Source organism: Rhinopithecus roxellana, chromosome 17, assembly GCF_007565055.1.
Source record: "Rhinopithecus roxellana isolate Shanxi Qingling chromosome 17, ASM756505v1, whole genome shotgun sequence".
In the NCBI taxonomy this organism is placed as follows: domain Eukaryota; kingdom Metazoa; phylum Chordata; class Mammalia; order Primates; family Cercopithecidae; genus Rhinopithecus; species Rhinopithecus roxellana.
The window spans coordinates 40,033,826-40,053,722 of NC_044565.1; the positions used below are offsets into that span (position 1 = coordinate 40,033,826).

General features: G+C 44.0%; 1 protein-coding gene across 2 annotated transcripts in view; it reads left to right on the forward strand.

Annotated features, from left to right (window-relative positions):
• XPO1 (exportin 1) overlaps window positions 1-9,555 on the forward strand; it is a 61,862-nt gene extending 52,307 nt beyond the window's left edge. For both annotated transcript variants that reach the window (XM_030921007.1, XM_030921008.1), the window contains 6 exons: window positions 276-470; window positions 2,190-2,358; window positions 3,182-3,316; window positions 3,713-3,872; window positions 5,621-5,717; window positions 8,525-9,555. In XM_030921007.1, coding sequence (XP_030776867.1) covers window positions 276-470; window positions 2,190-2,358; window positions 3,182-3,316; window positions 3,713-3,872; window positions 5,621-5,717; window positions 8,525-8,671 — 903 coding nt within the window. In that variant the 3' untranslated portion in view covers window positions 8,672-9,555. The remainder of the gene's footprint in view (window positions 1-275; window positions 471-2,189; window positions 2,359-3,181; window positions 3,317-3,712; window positions 3,873-5,620; window positions 5,718-8,524) is intronic.
• The last annotated feature ends 10,342 nt before the right edge of the window (window positions 9,556-19,897 follow it).

Below are 19,897 nucleotides of genomic sequence, written 5' to 3' on the forward strand. Positions count from 1 at the left end.
CTGGTCTGAGTGACAGTGAGACTGTCTCAAACAAAAAAAAAAAAAAAGGTTTTGAATGACACTGTTTCCATGAGACTTCCCAACCCATTGTGATTTCCTGCTTTCTTTTGCTAAAAACTGTTTTAACGTAGGAAAACCTAATACAAACACAAGATTTTCCTATTTTCAGTAGATGATCATGCTACATCTTACAGACACGAATAACCTTGTTGTTTAAAATAGTCACCATGTACCTAATTTAAAACATAACTTTTTTTTTTTTCCCTCCTCAACAGGTAGCTGAAAATTTTGTTCCCCCTCTGTTGGATGCAGTTCTCATTGATTATCAGAGAAATGTCCCAGCTGCTAGAGAACCAGAAGTGCTTAGTACTATGGCCATAATTGTCAACAAGTTAGGGGGACATATAACAGCTGAAATACCTCAAATATTTGATGCTGTTTTTGAATGCACATTGAATATGATAAATAAGGTGTGTAATATTTCAGTTATGTAAGGGGAAAATTCCGGCGGATAGCCTTAATTCTTGAAAGCTAAAGTTTATCTATGGATATAACGTAATTTTAATGCCATGGAGCTTAAATATTTATACTTGTGTATTAGGGAAATACTTTTTTGGTTTTCAAGAACTTACTTCCCAGGAGTTTGAAACCAACCTGGGCAATATAGTGAGACTTCATCTCTACAAAAAGTTAAAAAATTAACCAGTCATGGTGGCATGTGCCTGTAGTCCCAGCTACTGAAGTGGCTGAGCGACAGTGAGACTGAAGTGGGAGGGTTACTTGAGCCTGGGAGTTCAACGTGGCAGTGCGCTGAGATCATGCTACTGCACTGTAACATGGGCAACAGAGTGAGACCATTTCTTAAAAAAGAAGAAGAATTTACTACACAGAATCTTGATTGGTAAAAAGTAAATGTGGAAAATAGATTTTAACATTCACATGGTATGTAGCATTTATTGAAACCTCATAGCAGGTCGGGGCATCCTTTTATGAACGTAGTTGTATTTGAATAAATGAGAAAGTAAGTCTGCATGATTCATTATAAAAGTGTAGTATATGCTTATAAGAAACCGAAAAATGTATTAATCAACAAGAGAAAATACGCTGGGCATGGTGGCTAACACCTGTCATCACAGCACTTCAGAAGGCCAAGGCAGGCAGATGACCTGAGGTCAGGAGTTCAAGACCAGCCTGGCCAACATGGCAAAATCCCATCTCTATTAAAAAATACAAAAATGGGCCGGGCGCGGTGGCTCAAGCCTGTAGTCCCAGCACTTTGGGTAAGCCAAGACGGGCGGATCACGAGGTCAGGAGATTGAGACCATCCTGGCTAACACAGTGAAACCCCGTCTCTACTAAAAAAATACAAAAAACTAGCCGGGCGAGGTGGCAGGCGCATGTAGTCCCAGCTACTCGGGAGGCTGAGGCAGGAGAATGGCATAAACCTGGGAGGTGGAGCTTGCAGTGAGCTGAGATCTGGCCACTGCACTCCAGCCTGGGCGACAGAGCGAGACTCCGTCTCAAAAAAAAAAAATGGCCAGGTGCGGTGGCCCATGCCTGTAATCCCAACAGTTGGGAGGCCGAGGCCGGTGGATTACCTGAGATCAGGAGTTCAAGACCACCCTGATCAACATGGTGAAATCCCGTCTCTACTAAAAAACAAAAATTAGCTACTCGGGAGGCTGAGGCAGGAGAATTGCTTGAACCCAGGAGGCGGATGTTGCGGTGAGCCGAAATTGCACCACTGCACTCCAGCCTGGGCGACAGAGCAAGACTCTGTCTCCAAAAAAAAAAAAAAAAAAAAAAAGAGCGAGAGATAAAAGAAATGGTAAGTGGACACATTCACACGGCAACTTAAGTTTTTTCGTAATCTGTAGTGGTGGGTTTCAAATTAAAAACAAAAGTTGATAGTAGTAGTGTTACGGTAATAATGGTTTTGATGAGTTCTCTATTAATAAGGATAGCTTTCTCTTTAAATTTGATAACTCATGTGCGTAACAGGGAACAGCTTCATTTTCCATGGGAGGTGGATTGTATTTTGTTTGGGTTTACCTTTCAGGAGGCATTATATCTTCTGTGGTTTATTGAAAGCTCCAAACATTTTTACTGGATTAAGCCTTGCTTTTCCCCTCCTGTCTAGCACAGCGAAGACACTGAAACATTATTTTGTTTCTACCACTTATTTTTAGGACTTTGAAGAATATCCTGAACACAGAACGAACTTTTTCTTACTACTTCAGGCTGTCAATTCTCATTGTTTCCCAGCATTCCTTGCTATTCCACCTACACAGTTTAAACTTGTTTTGGATTCCATCATTTGGGCCTTTAAACATACTATGAGGAATGTCGCAGATACGGGTAAATAAACTTAGAAGATGTTCTTTTATTCATTTGTCTGTCAATCCAAAAATACAAATACAGATAGTTATATAATTGTACATAGGAAGGTATTACTTGTTCAGAGTTTTGAATGCATGAATTACATACATGAACATCTGAGAAAATCCTATAAGCAGTTTAATCAACTGTTCCACTGCACTCCAGGTGAGTCCATAGGCAGAATTGAGTTATGGGAGAGGGGCCTAGTAATAATTGGTTTATGTAATACCAACTTCTACTGAGTAGTGATGTTGAAGAAGTTCATACAGAATCAGCTAAGCTTTCAGAAATGGTGAAAGGGTGGTAATGGTCGTAACTTAGATTATAATTTTTCTCCATAGGCTTTTTTTTTTTTTTAATATTCACAAGTTTTTTTTTTTTTTTATTTCAATAGTTTTGGGGCAACAGGTGATTACATGAATACATTCTTTAATGGTGATTTCTGAGATTTTGGTGCACCCATCACCCGAGCAGTATGAACTCTACCTTATGTGTAGTCTTATCCCTCACCCCCTCCCACCCTTCCCCACAAGTCCCCAAAGTCCATTATATGATCTTTATGCCTTTACATCTTCATAGTTTAGCTCTCACATAACTTAGATTATAATTTATAAGTAAGCCAGCATTGGATATGGTTGTACTCCATTATCAATTTTAGAAACCTTAGGTAAGTAATTATTAGTCATCATCCCCAAAAAAAGGGAGAATAGGGTTAGATTCAGAATACTTTGATAAGAGCTAAATACTATCATGAGTGCTGTCAGTCTGTAGTAACTTTCCATTGGTATTCTATGTCTTTTAGGCTTACAGATACTTTTTACACTCTTACAAAATGTTGCACAAGAAGAAGCTGCAGCTCAGAGTTTTTATCAAACTTATTTTTGTGATATTCTCCAGCATATCTTTTCTGTTGTGACAGACACTTCACATACTGCTGGTAAGAATTTAATACATTTAAGATTTAAATGTTAAGTGCCGGCCGGGCACGATGGCTCATGCCTGTAATCCCAGCACTTTGGGAGGTCGAGGTGGGGAGATCATGAGGTCAGGAGTCCGAGAACAGCCTGGCCACCATGGTGAAACCGTCTATAAAAAAAATTAGCCGGGCGTGGTGGCGTGCGATTGCAATCCCACCTACTCAGGAGGTTGAGGCAGGAGAATGGCCTGGATCCGGGAGGCAGAGGTTGCAGTGAACTAAGATTGTACCACTGCACTCCAGCCTGGGTGACAGAGCGAGACTCCGTCTCAAAAAAAAAAAAAAAAAAAAAAAAAAAACACTGAGATCTACGGTTATATTACATTTTGGAGTTAATAATTTTCTTCTTATCAACAGGTTTAACAATGCATGCATCAATTCTTGCATATATGTTTAATTTGGTTGAAGAAGGAAAAATAAGTACATCATTAAATCCTGGAAATCCAGTTAACAACCAAATCTTTCTTCAGGAATATGTGGCTAATCTCCTTAAGTCGGCCTTCCCTCACCTACAAGAGTAAATATGCCTTTTAATAAACGTAGAATGTTCCTGGTCGGGCACAGTGGCTCACACCTATAATCCCAGCACTTTGGGAAGCCTAAGGTGGGAGGATTGCTTGGGCCCAAGAGTTGGAGACCAATCTAGACAACAAAACAAGATCCCGTCTCTACAAAAAAATGAGTCAGATGTGGTGGTGTGTATCTGTAGGTCCAGCTACTTGAGAGGCTGAGGCGAGAGGGTTGTTTGGATCCTGGAGTTTAAGACTACAGTGAGCTATGACCACGCCACTGCACACCAGCCCGGGTGACAGAGCAAGACCCTGCCTCTTTAAAAAAGCAAAAAAAAAAAAAAAAAAGCCACACAGTGGCTCATGCCTGTAGTCCCAGCACTTTGGGAGGCTGAGGTGGGTGAATCACAAGGTCAGGCGTTCAAGACCAGCCTGGCCAAGATGGTGAAACCCCATCTCTACTAAAAATACAAAAAAATTAGTCGGGCATGGTGGCGGGCACCTGTAATCCCAGCTACTTGGGAGGCTGAGGGAGAGAATTGCTTGAACCCAGGAGGCAGAGGTTGCAGTGAGCCGAGAGCGCACCACTGCACTCCAGCGTGGACAACAGAGCAAGACTTTGTCTCAAAAAAAAAGTAAAAATAGGCCGGGCGCGGTGGCTCACGCCTGTAATCCCAGCACTTTGGGAGGCCGAAATGGGCGGATCACGAGGTCAGGAGATCGAGACCATCCTGGCTAACACAGTGAAACCCCATCTCTACTAAAAATACAAAAAAATTAGCCAGTCATATTGGCGGGTTCCTGTAGTCCCAGCTACTCAGGAAGCTGAGGCAGGAGAATGGCGTGAACCCGGGAGGCGGAGCTTGCAGTGAGCTGAGATCCTGCCACTGCAATCCAACCTGGGCGACTGAGCGAGACTCTGTCTCCAAAAAAAATAAAAAATAAAAATAAAAAGACTGGGCACGGTAGCTCACGCCTGTAATCCGGGCACTTTGGGAGGCCTAGGCGGGCAGATCACCTGAGGTCAGGAGTTCAGGATTAGCCTGACCAACATGGAGAAACCCTGTCTCTATGAAAAATACAAATTAGCTGGGCACAGTGGTGCATGCCTGTAATCCCAGCTACTCGGGAGGCTGAGGCAGGAGAATAGCTTCAACCCAGGAGGCGGAGGTTGCGGTGAGCCGCGATTGTGGCATTGCACTCCAACCTGATAAACGAGCAAAACTCTTGTCTCAAAAATAAAAATAAAAAATACTTGATTTAAAACTCCATTATTGGGAGGCTGAGGCAGGAGAATGGCTTGAACCCAGGAGGCAGAGATTACAGTGAGCTGAGATCGCGCCACTGTACTCCAGCCTGGTGACAGAGCAAGACTGTCTCAGGGAAAAAAAAAAATTGTTATTTAGGCCGGGCGCGGTGGCTCAAGCCTGTAATCCCAGCACTTTGGGAGGCCGAGACGGGTGGATCGCGAGGTCAGGAGATCGAGACCAACATAGCTAACACGGCGAAACCCCGTCTCTACTAAAAAATACAAAAAACTAGCCGGGCGAGTTGGCGGGCGCCTGTAGTCCCAGCTACTTGGGAGGCTGAGGCAGGAGAATGGCGTAAACCTGGGAGGCGGAGCTTGCAGTGAGCTGAGATCCAGCCACTGCACTCCAGCCTGGGCGACAGAGCGAGACTCTGTCTCAAAACAAAAAAAACAAAAACAAAACAAAACAAAAAAATTGTTATTTAATAATTGTGTTTTGATTTGCAGTGCTCAAGTAAAGCTCTTTGTGACAGGGCTTTTCAGCTTAAATCAAGATATTCCTGCTTTCAAGGAACATTTAAGAGATTTCCTAGTTCAAATAAAGGTATGTATTTATTTGCTCTTGCAGAAATATTAGGGGTAAATGTGACCACTTAATTGTTACATTGTAGAGTTTTTATCACTTGATTTGACATGCCAAATGAATGGGGTTTCAAGAGAATACGTTTATACAGTCTCTCTAATCAAAAAACCTGAGACTGGTAATAGAGTGAAAAACTAAAGCCCAATAAGGATAGATGGGTTTGAGATGTTATTTGGATAAACTTGTTACTAATGTAATTAATTTTAGGTTACTAATGTAATTAATTCTTAAATATATAATGGAATATTGGGTAAGAAAAACATTGGTAGTTCTTTTTATAATTTTATAGCAATTTTGCTAGTTGAGAGAACCATGAATGTTGCTAGATAGAATGTCTTCTGTTATACAGGGCTTTATTCATACTTCTGGGAAGGGTTTTTCTTTGAACATATTGCTTTAAAGAAATGTGGAAGTACTGTGAAATCCTAAGTAGCTGATGAATAGTTTATCCATGATTGTTGAATAAGAATTAGTCTCGGCCGGGCGGGGTGGCTCAAGCCTGTAATCCGAGCACTTTGGGAGGCCCAGACGGGCGGATCACGAGGTCAGGAGATCGAGGCCATCCTGGCTACCATGGTGAAACCCCGTCTCTACTTAAAAAAAAAAAATACAAAAAACTAGCCGGGCGAGGTGGCGGGCGCCTGTAGTCCCAGCTACTCGGGAGGCTGAGGCAGGAGAATGGTGTAAACCGGGAGGCGGAGCTTGCAGTGAGCTGAGATCCGGCCACTGCACTCCAGCCTGGGCGACAGAGTGAGACTCCGTCTCAAAAAAAAAAAAAAGAATTAGTCTCGTAAGCTCTTAATTTTCTCCAAAATACAAAGGTTTTATTTTCTTTAACTGTAAAAATATTAACCAGTTTTTTTAAAAACTAATGAAAGTTACCTAGGCTTGGTGCAGTTGCTCATGCGTGTAATCCCAGCACTTTGGGAGGCCAAGGTGGGTGGATCACCTGAAGTCGGGAGTTTGAGACTAGGGTGGCCAACAAGGTGAAACCCCTGTCTCTACTAATAATACAAAAATTAGCCAGGCGCGGTGGTGCACAGCTGTAATCGCAGCTACTTGAGAGGCTGAGGCAAGAGAATTGCTTGAACCCAGGAGGCAGAGGTTGCGGTGAGCCGAGATTGTGTCATTGTACTCCAACCTGGGTGACAAGAGTGAAACTCCATCTCAAAAAAAAAAAAAGGCCAGGTGCGGTGGCTCACGCCTGTAATCCCAGCACTTTGGGAGGCCGAGACGGACGGATCATGAGGTCAGGAGATCAAGACCATCCTGGCTAACACGGTGAAACCTCTACTAAAAATACAAAAAATTAGCTAGGTGTGGTGGCGGGCACCTGTAGTCCCAGGTACTCAGGAGGCTGAGGCAGGAGAAGGGTGTGAACCCGGGAGGTGGAGGTTGCAGTGAGCCGAGATCACGCCACTGAACTCCAGCCTGGGCGACAGAGCGAGACTCCATCTCAAAAAAAAGAAGTTACCTGATAGCTATGAAGACAATAATAATATAATAATAATATAATATAACTAAATAATAATAATAATAATATAACTAAACTTGATTTAATGACAGTCATTAGCCTTAAGAGAAACATCTTTCTTGATGTCTTGGCATATGAAGAATTTTTAGCTGGGTGCGGTGGCTCACACCTGTAATCCCAGCACTGTGGGAGGCCGAGGCAGACGGATCAATTGAGTTGAAGATCAGCCTGGCCAACATGGTGAAACCTCATCTCTACTAAAAATACAAAAATTAGCCAGGTCTGGTGGTGGGCGCCTGTAATCCCAGCTACTCAGGAGGCAGAGGTTTCAGTGAGCTGAGATCGTAACACTGCTCTCCAGCCTGGGCAACAACAAGACTGCCTCTCAACTGAGAAAAAAGTGTCTGGGCACAGTGGCTCATGCCTGCTAATCCCAGCACTTTGGGATTGCCTGAGTTCAGGAGTTTGAGATCAACCTGGGTAACATGGTGAAACCCTGTCTCTACTAAAAATGCAAAAGATGAGCCAGATGTGGTGGCGCATGCCTGTAATCCCAGCTACTGGGGAGGCTAAGGCAGGAGAATTGCTTGTGCCTTAGAGGCAAAGGTTGAGATAGTGTGCTGGGGCTATAAAACAAGACTGTCACAAAAAGAACAAAAATTTGTGTGAATACATAGTAGGTGTATATACTTAGGGGATGGGACGCATGAGATTCTTTGGTAGAAGCATACAACACATAATCACATTGAAGAATATTTACTGTATGGCATCACACCATGATTTTTTTTTTTTTTTTTCTTTTTGAGACAGTCTCGCTCTTACCACCCAGGCTGGAGAGCAGTGGCGTGATCTTGGCTTACTGTAACCTCCGCCACACAGGTTCAAGCGATTCTCCTGCCTCAGCCTCCCAAATAGCTGGGATTACAGATGCCTGCCACCACGCCTGCTTAATTTTAGTAATGACAGGGTTTCACCATGTTGGCCAGTGTGGTCTCGAACTCCTGACCTCAAGTGATCTTCCTGTCTCTGCCTCCCAGAATGTTGGGATTACAGGCACTCTGCAGAGCCACTGTGCCTGGGGCCCATGATTCTTTTGTAGCCTTTTTTCCCCCCAGCTAACAGGTTTGGTTCATTCAGCTATGTACTATACTGTATCACTATTCTGTAATTTAAAACGCAGCCAGTTTATGGATAATTTATATTCCTTCTCTAAAAAGAAAATTGCTCATCTGTGATTTCTTTCTTTGCAAGTTGAAGTTTATTGTGTTGACATTTCAACTATCTGTCTTCACAGGAATTTGCAGGTGAAGACACTTCTGATTTGTTTTTGGAAGAAAGAGAAATAGCCCTACGACAGGCTGATGAAGAGAAACATAAACGTCAAATGTCTGTCCCTGGCATCTTTAATCCACATGAGATTCCAGAAGAAATGTGTGATTAAAATCCAAATTCATGCTTTTTTTCTCTGCAACTCTTGTTGGCAGAGGAAAACAGCATGTGGGTATTTGTCGACCAAAATGATGCCAATTTGTAAATTAAAATGTCACCTAGTGGCCCTTTTTCTTATGTGTTTTTTTGTATAAGAAATTTTCTGTGAAATATCCTTCCATTGTTTAAGCTTTTGTTTTGGTCATCTTTATTTAGTTTGCATGAAGTTGAAAATTAAGGCATTTTTAAAAATTTTACTTCATGCCCATTTTTGTAGCTGGGCTGGGGGGAGGAGGCAAATTCGATTTGAACGTGTAATTCTAATGCAAAATTATACAATTTTTCCTGTAAACAATACCAGTTTTTAATTAGGGAGCATTTTCTTTCTAGTCTATTTCAGTCTAGAAGAAAAGATAATGAGTAAAACAAATTGCGTTGTTTAAAGGATTATAGTGCTGCATTGTCTGAAGTTAGCACCTCTTGGACTGAATCGTTTGTCTAGACTACATGTATTACAAAGTCTCTTTGGCAAGATTGCAGCAAGATCATGTGCATATCATCCCATTGTAAAGCGACTTCAAAAATATGGGAACACAGTTAGTTATTTTTACACAGTTCTTTTTGTTTTTGTGTGTGTGTGCTGTCGCTTGTCGACAACAGCTTTTTGTTTTCCTCAATGAGGAGTGTTGCTCATTTGTGAGCCTTCATTAACTCGAAGTGAAATGGTTAAAAATATTTATCCTGTTAGAATAGGCTGCATCTTTTTAACAACTCATTAAAAAACAAAACAAAACAACTCTGGCTTTTGAGATGACTTATACTAATTTACATTGTTTACCAAGCTGTAGTGCTTTAAGAACACTACTTAAAAAGCAAAATAAACTTGGTTTACATTTATTTTTCCTTTATTGACTCAGATTTATTCCTGTATGATAATGGGTATTTGTGTTTAAGCATCAAGTAACATTTTAAATGAAGTTGGACCCCTTGATTTACAAACAAGATTTCTAAGGTTATTGTTACTAGTAACTGCAGCAGGTGTGTAAAATGAACATGTTCCTAAGACACCTTTTGTTCCCAAGAAACAAATTCCTCCAGTGGCATTTTGACTCATTTTATCTTTGAGATTAGAGGGCACTTCTTGTCTAAACTCTAGCTAGCATCTAAGTGTAACAAAGAATAAAACAGTAGCCTTAGAATGAGAACATAGATGTAACCTGGTACAAATATCAGTTGTATTATAAAATGTAAGTAAGCTAAGTAGCCATAAGCCTTCTAAAAAGGGTGAGTAGAGCTAGGTTTGGTAGCTCACACCTAGTAATCCCAACCCTTTGGGAGGCCAAGGTGGGCGGGTCACATGAGACCAAGAGTTCCAGACCAGCCTGGCCAACATAGTGAAACCCTATCTCTACTCCTGGTAGGAGCCCAATGTACAACATGCAAGAAAGAATAAATGAATGTACACACAAAGAGTGAAGGGTTGAGGCAATGGTCCATGGTAGTTATTTCTGAAGTTATTTGAGCAAGGACATTTTTTTTTTTTTTTGAGACGGAATCTCCCTCTGTCGCCCAGGCTGGAGTGCAGTGGCATAATCTCGGCTCACTGCAACCTCTGCCTTCTGGGTTCAAGTGATTCTTCTGCCTCAGCCTCCCGAGTAGCTGGGATTACAGGCATTTGCCACCACACACAGGTGCATGCCACCATGCCCGGCTAATTTTTTATTCTTTAGTAGAGACAGGATTTCACCATATTGGCCAGGCTGGTCTCAAACTCCTGACCTCGTGATCCGCCCGCCTCAGCCTCCCAAAGTGCTGGGATTACAGGCATGAGCCACCGTGCTTGGCCTTCTCTATACATTTTATATGTGTGTGTAAATGGACAACTAAGGATTATCAGACATCTGAGGGCAATCTCAATACGGATTTTAAAATGGAAGTAAACAGAAAAAAAGGCAAGTTGGAAACAGACGACACAGGCAAAAGTAAACAAAGCAAAAACAAAAAACTGGCCGGGTGCGGTGGCTCAAGCCTGTAATCCCAGCACTTTGGGAGGCCGAGACGGGCGGATCACAAGGTCAGGAGATCAAGACCATCCTGGCTAACAGGGTGAAACCCTGTCTCTACTAAAAACTACAAAAAACTAGCCGGGCGAGGTGGCAGGTGCTTGTAGTCCCAGCTACTCGGGAGGCTGAGGCAGGAGAATGGCGTGAGCCCTGGAAGCGGAGCTTGCAGTGAGCTGAGATCCGGCCACTGCACTCCAGCCTGGCGACAGAGCGAGACTCCGTCAAAAAAAAAAAAAAAAAAAAAAAACTATCACCAATACCCTTAGAAAAGTTGAGAGGTTTTTGCAACCAAGAAAAACAATACCACAGTAAAGGTACATCAAGAGAACAAAATTTTGGAAATTAGACAACAGCAGAAATAAAAGAGTTGGAGAGGCCAGACACAGTGGCTCACGCCTGTGATCCCAGCACTTTGGGAGGCCAAGGTGGGCGGATCACGAGGTCAGGAGATCAAGACTATCCTGGCTGACACGGTGAAACCCTGTCTCTACTAAAAATACAAGGAAGTTAGTGGGCATGGTGGTGGGCACTTGTAGTCCCAGCTACTCGGGAGGCTGAGGCAGGAGAAGGAGGCGTGAACCCAGGGGGCGGAGCTTGCAGTGAGCCGAGATTGCGCCATTGCACTCCAGCCTGGGTGAAAGAGCGAGACTCCGTCTCAAAAAAAGAAAAAAAAAAAAAAAATTGAAATCTGCCAAAAATAGAGGGAAAAGAGAAAAAGATGCAAAATGCAAACTTTTAAAAATTTGAGGACCACTTCATAAGCCAACATGAGTTCCAAATAGAAGAATATGGAGTGTATGGAAAAAAGGATTCAAGAGAATTTCCCCAAACAGAAGGATATCAATTTGCTCATAACAAATCACCAAATATCCATCCCATAAGACACAAATAGATCCCCCAGTTGTCCAGGTGTGGTGACACACACTTGTCCTCCCAGCTACCCAGGAGGCTGAGGCAGGAGGATCCCTTGAGTCAGGGAAGTGGCGGAACACACGTGTAGTCCCAGCTACTTGGGAGGCTGAGGCAGGAGGATCACCTCAAACCATACCATTCAAAGCATGCTGAGCCTATGCATTATCACTGCACTGCAGCCTGGGCAACACAGTGAGACCTTGGTGGGGTGCAGTGGCTCACAACTGTAATCCTAGCACTTGGGGAGGTGGGAGGATTGCTGGAGCTCAGGAGTTCAAGACCAGTCTGGGCAACATAGGAAGACTCTGTCTTTTTTTTTAATTTAGGCCAAGCCTGGTGGCTGAGACCTGTAATCCCATCACTTTGGGAGGCTGAGGTGGGTGGATCACTTGAGATCAAGAGTTCAAGACCAGCCTCGGCAACATAGTAAGACCCCTGTCTCTACTAAAAATGTAAACATTAGCCCAATGTGATGGCACACATCTGTAGTCCCAGCTACTTAGGAGGCTGAGGCAGAATCGCTTGAACCCGGGAGACAGGAGATTGCAGTGAGCTGCAATCACACCACTACACTCCAGCCTGGGAGACAGAGCAAAGCTCTGTCTCAAAAACACATTTTTTTTTTTTTTTTTTGAGATGGAATCTTGCTCTGTCGCCCAGGCTGGAGTGGAGTGGCGTGATCTCGGCTCACTGCAACCTTCGCCTCCCAGGTTCACACCATTCTCCTGCCTCAGCCTCCCAAGTAGCTAGGACTACAGGTACCCCCCACCATGCCCAGATAATTTTTTAAGTTTTTAGTAGAAACGGTTTCACCGTATTAGCCAGGATGGTCTCGATATCCTGACCTCGTGATCTGCCCGCCTTGGCCTCCCAAAGTGCTGGGATTACAGGTGTGAGCCACCGCGCCCGCTTTGTTTTTTTTGAGACGGAGTCTTTCACTGTCGCCCAGGCCGGAGTGCAGTGGTGCGATCTTGGCTCATTGCAACCTCAACCTCCTGGATCCAAGCAATTCTCCTGTCTCAGCCTCCCGAGTAGCTGAGATTACAAGTGCCCACCACCACACCCAGCCAATTTTTTTGTGTTTTTTTACCTAGAGATGGGCTTTCACTATGTTGGTCAGGCTGGTCTCAAACTCCTGACCTTGTGATCCGCCCACCTCGGCCTCCCAAAGTGCTGGGGTTACAGGTGTGAGCCATGGCGCCTGGCCATAAATAATTCTTGTGAATGCAGTAGCTTGAAGAAATTTGTACCAAACTTGTATCAGAATTGGAGAAATAAAAGGTGGAAGCTGAAGAAACCTCATGCTCACATGAAGGAAACATTTAGGCTTTGATAAGAAAAATATGCAGAGAAAGAGCAAAAGACATAGAATGAGACTGTGAAGCATAAAAGTGAAATTAAGATGAAAGGCGGCCAGGTGTGGTGGCTCACGCCTGTAATCCCAGCACTTTGGGAGGCCGAGGTAGGCAGATCATCTGAGGTCGGGGGTTCGAGAGTATCCTGGCCAACATGGTGAAACCATGTCTATCAAAAACAAAAAAATTAGGCGGGCGTGGTGGTGGGCACTAGTAATCCCAGCTAGTTGGGAGGCTGAGGCAGGAGAATCGCCTGAACCCGAGAGGCGGAGGTTGCAGTGAGCTGAGATCATGGTACTGCACTCCAGCCTGGGCGACAGAGTGAAACTCGGTCTCAAAAAAAAAAAAAAAAATAGATAAATAGGCCGGGTGCAGTGGCTCACATCTGTAATCCCAACACTTTTGGAGGCCAAGGTGGACGGATCACGAGATCAGGAGTTTGAGACCAGCCTGGCCACATAGTGAAACCCTGTTTCTACTAAAAATACAAAAAATTAGCCTGATGTGGTGGCAGGCACCTGTAATCCCAGCTACTTGGGAGGCTGAGGCAGGAGAATCGTTTGAACCCAAGAGGTGGAGGTTGCAGTGAGCAGAGATTGCGCCACTGCACTCCAGCCTGGGTGACAGTACGAGATTCCATCTCAAAATAAATAAATACATAAATAAATAAAAAGATGAAAGGCACAGGAATGGAGAGATGGAAGGAGACAAAATAGGCTGACTGTACAGTACATTCCAGGGTGAATGTTAGTTTGTGATAAAGTGTCTCCTGTTCATTTGAGTTGTGGCAAATAATTTAACTGTCGTAACTGGTCCTCAAAATGTTGATCAACAGTTATACACACTTACTAAACTTTCCGTTGTTTCATACCCATAATGAATGCTTCCTTATTTTTATCTTGCAGTGGCTGGTGCCAGGGCAAGATCTCCTAAGGAGGCCAGGTGAAACAAAACTGAAATCTTGTTCCATGAGTCAAAGAGGAAACTTGACATATATCTGTCTGTCTTCAGCATCAACCAGAGTAATTTTCAGAACCTAGTCTTCCAGAATGAATTGAGGGTCAGAATTGTTGCTAGGCACTCCAACTTGATATAAAATAGTAAAATTTTATTTCATATTCTACCTTATTCTCAAGTTACCAGATAGCTCTAAAGTCAATGAATTTATGGAAAATAGGTAAAATGAATTGATTAGTTCAGAATATTGCTACTGGATAATTTTTCATGATTTAATCATAGACATTAAAGAAAGCACATAGGAGGGCATCTAACCCCACCTTCCTTCTGAGACATTCCAGCTAACTGGTCATCCAGCCACTGGACCATCATGTATGTGTAGCTAATACATTCATCTGTTGGCACTGCGTAACACAGGGACAAGGAATGATCTGGATCACTGGAGTACTTCAAATTGATGAGGTTTCTGGGACAAACTTTTCTTTTTTCTTTTTTTGAGACAAGCTTTTGCTCTGTGGCCCAGACTGGAGTGAAGTAGCATGATCACTCAGCCTCAAACTTTGGGGCTCAAGTGATCCCCCCACCTCAGTCTCCCAAGTAGCTGGGACTACAGGTGTGTGCCACCATGCCCAGCTATTTTTTTAGTTTTTTTGGTCTTGCCATATTGTTCAGGCTGGTCTTGAACTCCTTGGCTCAAGTGATCCTCTTGCCTTGGCCTCCCAAAATGCTGAGATTACAGGTGCGAGTCACTGTGTTCAGCCTAAAACTATATAATTTCAATTTTGTTTTTGGCCAGGTGTGGTGGCTCACGCCTGTAATCCCAACACTTTGGGAGGCCAAGGCGAATGGATCACGAGGTCAGGAGTTCAAGATCAGCCTGGCCAAGATAGTGAAACCCTGTCTCTAGTAAAAATACAAAACAAAATTAGCCAGGCGTGGTGGTGGGTTCCTGTAATCCCAGTTACCTGGGAGGCTGAGGCAGAGAATCTCTTGAACCTGGGAGGCAGAGCTTGCAGTAAGCTGAGATCGCGCCACTGCACTCCAGCCTGGGCAATAGAGCGAGACCTTGTCTCAAAAATAATAATAATAATAAAATTTCAATTTTTATTATTCTACCATCACATAATCAAGAGTATTTGAAAAGAAACTACAAGGATAATAGTTTGGATGAGAGGCTCTGCATTAAAAAAAAAAAAAAAAAAAAAAAGGCTAGACAAGGTGGCTCACGCCCGTAATCCCAGCATTTTGGGAGGCCCAGGCAGGCGGATCACCTGAGGTCAGGAGTACAAAACCAGCCTGACCAACATGGTGAAACCCTGTCTCTACTATAAATACAAAAATTAGCCAGGCGTGGGGATAAGTGCTTGTAATCCCGGCTACCAGGGAGGTTGAGGCAGGAGAATCGTTTGAATCCGGGAGGCAGAAGTTGCAATGAGCCGAGATCTAGCCGCTGCACTCTAGCCTGGACAACAAGAACAAAACTCCATCTCGAAAAAAAAAAAAAAGAAAAACTGTTGTTCAACATTGAAATCCAGAAAAAAAAAGGCCAAGCACAATGGCTCATGCCTGTAATCCCAGCACTTTGGGAGGCCAATGCAGACAGATCACTTGAAGTCAGGAGTTTGAGACCAGCCTGGCCAACATGGTGAAACCCTGTCTCAACTAAAAATACAAAAAAATTAGCTGGGGCCGGGCACGGTGGCTCAAGCCTGTAATCCCAGCACTTTGGGAGGCCGAGACGGGCGGATCACGAGGTCAGGAGATCGAGACCATCCTGGCTAACACGGTGAAACCCCGTCTCTACTAAAAAATACAGAAAATTAGCCGGGTGAGGTGGTGGGCGCCTGTAGTCCCAGCTACTCGGGAGGCTGAGGCAGGAGAATGGCGTAAACCCGGGAGGCGGAGCTTGCAGTGAGCTGCGATCCGGCCACTGCACTCCAGCCTGGGCGACAGAGCGAAACTCCGTCTCAAAAAAAAAAAAAAAATTAGCTGGGTGTAGTGGTGCGCACCTGTAACCCCAGCTACTCAGCCAAGATCTTGCCATTGCACTCCAGCTTGGGTGACAGAGCAAGACTCCATCTCAAAAAAAAAAAAAAGTAAGACAATTTTCCATACAGGATGAATAAGATGAAATTCCACAAAAATCAAATTAGCAAATATTAAAATATATCCAGTACAGCCAAGATATAAGAAAATGGGAACTCTGCTGATAGTATAAAATGATACAAAATTAATGCATTTATTAATCGGTAAATATTTAATGACTGAATACCTTGTGCTCAGGATATAATGAAGAATGAAACAAAGGTCCATCTCCCATGGAGATTACATTGTAGTGGAAGAGGAAGACAGATAACAAACAAATACGTTCATAATAGGTATGGAGATTGACTACGGGGGTGATATTTTACACAGGGTGGCCAAGGAAGGCTTCTCTGCAAGGTAACATTTCAGCAGGAAGTTAGGAAGCAAGCCATGTAATTATCTAGGGAAAGTGCATTCAGGTAGAGGGATCAGTGAGTGCAAAGTTCCTAAGACGGAACATACTTGGTGCATTAGAGCAGGGTTTCTCAACCTCAGCACAAATGGCATTTTGGGCAGGTTAATATTTTTTTCTTTTTTGAGATAGAGTCTCCCTCTGTCCCCCAGGCTGGAGTGCAATGGCACGATCTTGGCTCACTCTAATATCCACCTCCCAGGTTCAAGCAATTCTCCTGCCTCAGCCTCCCAAGTGGCTGGGACTACAGGCACACACCACCAGGTCTGGCTAATTTTTGTATTTTTAGTAGAGACCGAGTTTCACCATATTGCTCAGGCTGGTCTCAAAGTCCTGACCTCAGGTAATCCACCCGCCTCGGCCTCCAATAGTCCTAGGATTACAGATGTAAGTCACTGCACCCAATTTTTTCCTTTTTTCTTATAGACAGGGTCTCCCTCTGTTGCCCAGGCTGAAGTGCTGTAGTGCAATCATGGCTCACTGCAGCCTGAAACTCCTGGGCTCAAGCCATCTTCCTGCCTCAGCCTCTTGAGTAGCTGGGATTGCTGGCACAACCTACTGTGTTTGGCTCTGGGCAGGATAATTCTTTGTTGTGGGGGCTGTCCTGTGCATTGTAAGATGTTTAGCAGCATCCCTGGACTCTCTCCACTGGATGCCAGTAGCACCTCCTTTCCCTTGTTGTGACAACCAAAAATGTCTCCAGATATTGACTAATGTCTCCCAAGGAGAAAATGCTTCTCACTCAAAATCACTGTTTAGAGGAACAGCAAGAGGGTTAGCAGGGCCACAGTGGTATGTGAAGAGGAGATAGTGGAGAACACAGATCAGAGAGGCAATAGAGGCAGGGCCCAGTTGCTTACCCCTGTAATCCCAGAACTTTGGGAGGCTGAGGCAGGAAGATTACTTGAGCCTGGAGACTGAGGCTGCAGTAAGTAAGCTATGATTGCACCACTGCACTGCAATCTGGGTAACAGAGAGAAACCCTATCTCAAAAAAAAAAAGAAAAGAAAGGAAGTAATAGAAGGTCAAATCACATAGGGATTGAAAGGTCATAGCAAGGACTATGCATTTTATTCTGAATAAAAGGAGAAGCATGGCTGAGTGTGGTGGCTCATGCCTGTGATCCCAGCACTTTGGGAGGCTGAGGTGGGTGAATCACCTGAGGTCACGAGTTTAAGACCAGCCTAGTCAACATGGCAAAAAACACATAAATTAGCTGGGCATGGTGGCACACACCTGTAGTCCCAGCTACTAGAGAGGGTGAGGCGGGAGAATCTCTTGAACCCAGGAGGCGGAGGTTGCAGTAAGCCGAGATCGTGCCACTGCACTCCAGCCTGGGCGACAGAGCAAGACTCCATCTCAGAGACAGAGAGAAAAAAAGAGAAGCCACTGAAGTTTTGACCAGAGAAATGACATTATTCAATTTGTAATCCGGGTATGAAGTGATTGTGGCTTGCACTGGGTGAAAGTGGTCAGATTATTGATACAGTCTGAAAGCTGAGCCAACAGGATTTGCATTGTTAATGGAATGTGAGGAAAAGATTTCTGACCCAAGCAACTGGTTAAAGCTGCCCTTTACTGAAAAGGGGTAGGTTGGGAAAGGAGCAGATTTGGCAGAGATAATCAAAAGTTCAAATATGGATCTGTTAAGTTTGAAGTGTCATTAGATAAAGTGAACAGTTCAAGTCAACATTTAGATCCAGTGGAGAAGCTGGATTGGAGAGATGAGTTTATTAGCCAGGCAGTAGTTCAAACTATGGAACTTGATGTGATCATCTAGGAAGTTAATGAGACTCAGTTGGGCACGGGGCTCTGGGCACCTCAGTGCTTAGACGTCAGTAAGATGAAAAGCAGCCAACAAAGAAGAGAGAGAACAAATATCCAAGACACAAAGGATCCATGTGAAGACTGTCATTCTAACAATTCCCTTTTTTTTTTTTTTTTGAGACGGAGTCTCGCTCTGTCACCCAGGCTGGAGTGCTGTGGCCGGATCTCAGCTCACTGCAAGCTCCGCCTCCCGGGTTCACGCCATTCTCCTGTCTCAGCCTCCCGGGTAGCTGGGACTACAGGCGCCGCCACGTCGCCTGGCTGGTTTTTTGTAGTTTTTAGTAGAGACGGGGTTTCACCGTGTTAGCCAGGATGGTCTCGATCTCCTGACCTCGTGATCCGCCCGTCTCGGCCTCCCAAAGTGCTGGGATTACAGGCTTGAGCTACCGCGCCCGGCCCTTTTTTTTTTTTTTGAGACTGAGTCTTTCTCTGTCGTCCAGCCTGAAGTGCAGTGGCTCGATCTCAGCTCACTGCAACCTCCGCCTACCAGGTTCAAGCGATTCTCCTGCCTCAGCCTCCCAAGTAGCTGGGACTACAGGCACGCGACACCATGCCTGCCTAATTTTTGTATATTTAGTAGAGACGGGGGTTTCACCATATTGGCCAGGCTGGTTTCGAACTCCTGACCTCATGGTCTGCTCACCTCTCGGCCTCCCAAAGTGATGAGATTTCAGGCGTGAGCCACAGTGCCTGGCCATTTTTAAGAATTGGTTCTAAGACAGTAAATAAAACAGTACACAGAGATGTCTGTTTTAGAAAGTTTATTGTTGGTGTTGCTTAAAAGGGGAAACTTGAGACAATTTAAGGTCTCAACTGAGTCCAGTTTAAAGAAATTATTGTGAAGCTGGGCAAGGTGACTCACACTTGTAATCCCAGCACTTTGGGAGGCTGAGGCGGGTGGATCACCTGAGGTCAGGAGTTCGAGACCAGCCTGGCCAACATGGTGAATCTCATCTCTGCTAAAAATAAAAAAAACTAGCCAGATGTGGTGGCATGCTCCTATAATCCCAGCTACTCGGGAAGCTGAGAAGGAGAATCACTTGAGCCTAGAAGGCAGAGGTTGCAGTGAGCCAAGATCGAGTCACTGCACTCCAGCCTGGGCGATAGAGGAAAAAAAAAAAAAAAAAAAAAAAAAAAAGAGAGAGAGGCCAGGCCCAGTGGCTCACACCTGTAATCCCAGGACTTTGAGAGGTCAAGGCGGGCAGATCATGAGGTCAGGAGATTGAGACCATACTGGGCAACATGGTGAAACCCTGTCTCTACTAAAAATACAAAAATTAGCGGGGCATGGTGGCACGTGCCTGTAATCCCAGCTCTTGGGAGGCTGAGACAAGAGAATCGCTTGAACCTGAGGGGCAGAGATTACAGTAAGCTGAATTCAAGCCATTGCACTCCAGCCTGGGCAACAGAGTGAGATTCCGTCTCAAAAAAAAAAAAAAAAAAAAAAAGACATGAATTAAGATGTTAACAGTGCCTATGATTGGGAATGAGATAATGGTCAGTATTTAGTTTCTTCATATGTTTTCTATAGTTTTTACTATAAGCATGCTTTACTTTTATAAGGAGAAAAGTGGTTACAATAATAAACAACTGCAAAATACTGCAGGTATGTTAAAGGAACAATTGCA